The sequence below is a fragment of the Ruditapes philippinarum genome, unplaced genomic scaffold (genome assembly GCF_026571515.1).
Source record: "Ruditapes philippinarum isolate M1 unplaced genomic scaffold, ASM2657151v2 ctg4403_1_1_1_1, whole genome shotgun sequence".
Lineage (NCBI taxonomy): Eukaryota > Metazoa > Mollusca > Bivalvia > Venerida > Veneridae > Ruditapes > Ruditapes philippinarum.
This window is the reverse complement of record NW_026856160.1, coordinates 143,921-149,019: the sequence shown is the minus strand read 5'-3', so window position 1 is coordinate 149,019 and position 5,099 is coordinate 143,921. Positions and strand designations below refer to the sequence as shown.

The 5,099-nt window shown below is 30.6% G+C and overlaps 1 protein-coding gene across 1 annotated transcript; it reads right to left on the bottom strand.

Moving 5' to 3' along the window:
• Positions 1-831: 831 nt before the first annotated feature.
• On the bottom strand, positions 832-3,426 carry LOC132745626 (uncharacterized; the record flags this gene model as incomplete). Its single annotated transcript, XM_060734573.1, has 4 exons — positions 3,395-3,426; positions 2,605-2,672; positions 1,227-1,443; positions 832-853 (listed from the first exon to the last, which is right to left on the bottom strand). Coding segments are annotated over exons 1-4 (339 nt in total), but the record flags the coding sequence as incomplete, so codon positions are not given.
• Between the last annotated feature and the right edge of the window lie 1,673 nt (positions 3,427-5,099).

Genomic DNA, 5,099 nt, shown 5'->3' with positions numbered 1-5,099 from the left:
TACTGCAAAGTTAAACTCGACATACTTCAAAGTTAAACTCTACATACTTCAAAGTTAAACTCTACATTCTTCAAAGTTAAACTCAAGGTTAAGCTAGGCTGTACGCAAGGTGATCAAATTTCATTTTATGTACAGAAATATTGGCCATTGGAATAAAACAATATAGTCATGTTTAAGATATACTTATAGATTGTATAGAATAATATAAAATGGCATTTCAACAAATCTAAAAAGCAGGCAACATATCCTAATAGTTGAGAGGTACCAACATGTTAAGAAAATGGAGATCATACTTTGGAGACATTACCCTAAATTGGCAGTTTATATATGGTTATATATTTAAATGTACTAAAGATTCATATATATACAATGGTTTCAGACAAGAATAATTCACAGAATAATTGCAACAAACTCTCTTTTGTTTAAAATGAAAATAGTTAATTATAAAATGTGCACCTTTTGTGAATGTCAAGAAGAAACACTTATACATTTATTTTGGGAATGCAATAAGATTCATCCAATATTCCAGTGTCTGACAGAAAATATACATAACTTTGATACTTTTTTCAATAATTATTGATATTATATCTTACTCTTAGAATTTTAAAAAATATATATTTCTGTCTAAGCGAAAAAATAGTTACCTACTTGTACTGGTTGAAATTAGCTTGGTATACTTATGAAAATACAAAATTGACAAAAGAAGAAATCAATAGATGGACAATTGTTCAATCTCTTATTATATAGCTTGTATAACTTCACTTCAATTGGATAATTCCACTTGTATAAAGTAAACAACTTCAACTTGTACATGATATTTTTAGATCTTACTTTTGCTTCTCCTTCTTTGTTTCTATATGAAGAAAATAAATGATGTAAATATTAATCTTATTAATAACATGTATATGTGTTAACTGTTAATCATTATACAATGTGATACAATGACATATATGTGATTTGACTGAATGTATATATATGATTGATATGTATTATATGATTTGATTGATATGAATGTTCATGATTTGATTGATATGTACATTATGATTTGAACCGTATTTGCAATACATGTAAGGTATGATGGGAATGCCCTCGACCCCTTCAGACCTATAACGGGTAAAATAAACGGGGTTACTCAATTTGGGCCTTCAAAAAAAAACAATATAAATATATAAAATACCTGTCTCGCAAATTGCGTTGAGGCGTCTATTTTAACTCTTCTCAAATACCTTCCTAAAGACCCGTTTTTCATATAGGCTGTTACAAGGCATTCTTGACCGTCCACTTCACAAGTCCCAAATACTTTTAAAAGGTTTGGATGATTCAGTTCTGTCATAGTTCGTACATTTTCACGGAACTCGCAAAGGTCAGCTCTTCTATGAAAGTCTATCTCCCTAACTGCAACTTTGACTTTGCCTTCACCTCTTAACTTCTGATCTCTCAGGACTGCAAGTTACAATTGCAAGTTACAATAAACAGCAAATAATGAAACATTTAATTGTTAACATTTTAGAAGATAAACACATTTTGTATAAAAAATATATATCAACGAAGAAAGCATATTTCAAAGCACACTCAGATTTTACTTATGCTTCAACAAATACAATTACACATAAGACCGACCAATAATACAAAAGTTACATAGGGGACAGGTGACATATTCGAACTATGACCCTGGTGAAATTTACTTATATTACAGACATTGTGTTCTGAATGTATTGAAGACTTTTCGTGTATTTTAAACATTCTAAATTGAGGTCAGAAAGTTAAAAAAAATCAAGCACTTGCAGTTGGCGTCAAAAAAGTAAAGAACTTTGAAAAATGCGAAAAATCCAATTTATAACTGAGGGTTATTGTGTATATCACAATTGTCATAATTATGATAGCACCGTTGGTAATTCTGCAAGTGTATAAAGCAGTATATCTGCTTTCTGTAGTAAAAAAATTGTTTTATTGTTTGTTTGTTTTTTTAAACAAATATTTCCAAAATACTTGCATAAGAAATATGTTTGAATTTTTTCTTATGAGCAAATGGCGAATGCACAAAGTCATTAATTAAAATGGTAAAAATACTAGTTAAAATAACAGCATAATACATTGTTCCTGAACGTATCATTCCGTTTAGGTACACTATCCATGTGCGTTAAATAACAAAAACAGTCTACTCGTATGTTATAACTCTTTAGAACATTTAAACAACACAATTTTATCATTTATCAACTTATAACTATTTCACGATATATAGCTTTATACCCTAATAGGATGAATTCTTGAGTATCGCAAATCGTCATAAATGTTCCCCATTTATATTTCATGTGTGTTATTAGATGGGTGTTGATAAATATAAATTTCTCGCGCTCATTATTTTCAGGAGCAAAGAAATCAAAATTGTTATTTTCTTTAATATATGGCAAATATGAATACATTAGTCCTAACAGTATTTAATAGCTCACATAAACAACTGAAAAAAAAGCAAAACAGTGTTTACAATTTGTTTCAAGATTCCCAAAAGAAATAAGAGTTAATCTAAGATCTTAATATTTTAGTATTGTAAGAAATCTAAGCTAGATCATTGTTTAAATGTTATATAAAATATAGTACACTTACATCCAATAAAAAGGGTCCCAAATGCTCCGTTTCCGAGTTTATTTTCAATGTCAACATCCAAATCATTTCTATAACAGATATTAATACAGCTATGTTTGGTTGAAATGTGTTAATTCAAAAGCAAAGCATTTCATAAATAAAACGTTAGATCAGTAAAAGTGTGTCCACATATTTAACAAGACCCAGTCGTGTTGAAAATCTGTATCATATTTTTTCATTCATTACTTTTTTCATATCAACGTAATATCATATCAACGTAATATCAACATAGTCTTTCAACACGTGTGCAAAATCAAAACAAGATCACCACATAGCGTGGTAACATACGCCCGAATGCACATTTGTTTTAAGTAAATAAATTTAAAGTTATCAAAAAATAATGTTTAAACAGAGAGGATATCCATTTTTAACATGTTCCAAAATATGTTTTAACTTTAAGATTTATATTAATACATGCCAAACAGCTATGCTCTTGTCACATGAATACTTAGTGACAATTTTATATGCCACAGCTTTCGCTGTGGAGTAAAGACCCCAGACATGTCACCATCCATACCCTTAAAATAATTTTGAAGCACAGAGTGGTGATTATTTATCTCCATGCAATTATCAAGGAGTATATATACTGTCTGAAAACAACAATAATCTGGTTTTTAATTATAAAAATTCAAAGAAACGTATAAATAACATTATACCAGAAATTCAAAAGCACAAAATATTATTAGTATGCCTAAAAATGATAATAAATCAAAAAGCTTTGCTTACAAATAAATTTCTTCTTTTTTATTACCTCCCTTTACATATATTCACAATAACATCCATCACAAAACTGATACTTCCACAGACACTTTGGGTGTGGAGCTTAAAACGCCTTTAAAATCTAATTGTCTCCGGCGAACATTTTTATCTTGTGTATTATTATAGACGTTGAAATATGAATTTTTTCAAAACGGTTTATACTCAGTATAAGGATTTTTGGATATATATGATCAGTACATGTGCTGGGATTGACACACATACATTTTATTTGGATTTTAAAGGCGTTTTAAGCTCCACACCCCAAGTGTTTGTGGATACTTCTACTTTTACAAAGTGATGATACATGCTAAAAATCTATGCTGTTCATGTTGTATGTTGGAGGAAAAGACTTTTAAAACATATAACATAACAGATCTGGGATTTGTAACTTTACATTAGAATACATACATGTATATGAAAATAAGTTTTTCTATCTATGTGACCCCTGGACCAGAACCAATATTGACCCCAGGAGCATGCTTTTATTAATTTTGTAGATGTCAACAAGGGATATTTCATGCAAAATATCTAAGCTTAACATAAATTTAATATTTTTGAGCATATGAAAATGTGTTTTTATTACCCACTTTGATTTAAAGCTTTTAAAATTCAACAATTCAAAATTCAGTGGGTTAAACTTATAATATTGCTATTTCTTCATATGAACATATATCAGTCTTTCAATTAGAGAGAGACTTCCCACAATATAGCAAAACAGTATTCATGTCCAAAGTTTTGATAAATTACCTTAAAAAATGACATTTTATATGACTCATTTACAACTATTGTTATTTAGTGAATTTACATATCTCAAGTAACATCAGTTTCAAATAATAAGTTTGTCTCATTTCAAAATAATTAAATCGTATAAACCTATACAGTCACTTCATTTATTATAATCTTAACAGGAAGAAATCTAAAAATATAAAGTTTGGAAAACAAAGAGAGGTAAATACATACAGTTTAAAAGAAACTGAGCGAACATAATACAAAATGACTAAGTGTGACCTTGGCCTGAGGAAGGTCAAACCTGTGCTCTGCACATCGTCTCATATGATTTCTGCCAAGTAGTTTGAATTTCCTTCCACCGGTTCAAAAGATACAGACCGGACATGAAAACTATACAGGTCTATAATAAATCAATAAATCCCCGGGCTGGGGCCAATTTTAATTGTAGGATGTCCAAACGTGTGTTCTGCCCACCGTCTCAATATTAGTAATATGTTTGCAAAAATATTTTAATTTCTTTCTATTGGTTCAAGAGATATTGAAAAAAAAATGATATTGAATCAAAATGACTTAGTGTGACCTTGACCTCAGGAAGGTCAAACCTGCAATTTGCACATCGTCTCATTATGGTTAACATTTCTGTCAAGTAGTTTGAATTCCTTCCACCGGTTCAAAAATACAGAACGGGCAAGAAAACCTGCTAACAGACAGACGTTCGGACAGACGGATGGACTGACAGACGGACAACCAGGTGCATAACAATATATGCCGAAATTCTTTCGGGCGTATTATAATGTAAACCAACGAACAAAAGCTCTCTCTCTCTCTCTCTCTCTCTCTCTCTCTCTCTCTCTCTCTCTCTCTCTCTCTCTCTCTCTCTCTCTCTCTCCCTCCCTCTCCCTCTCTCCCTCCCTCTCTCTCTCTCTCTCTCTCTCTCTCTCTCTCTCTCTCTCTCTCTCTCTTTAATA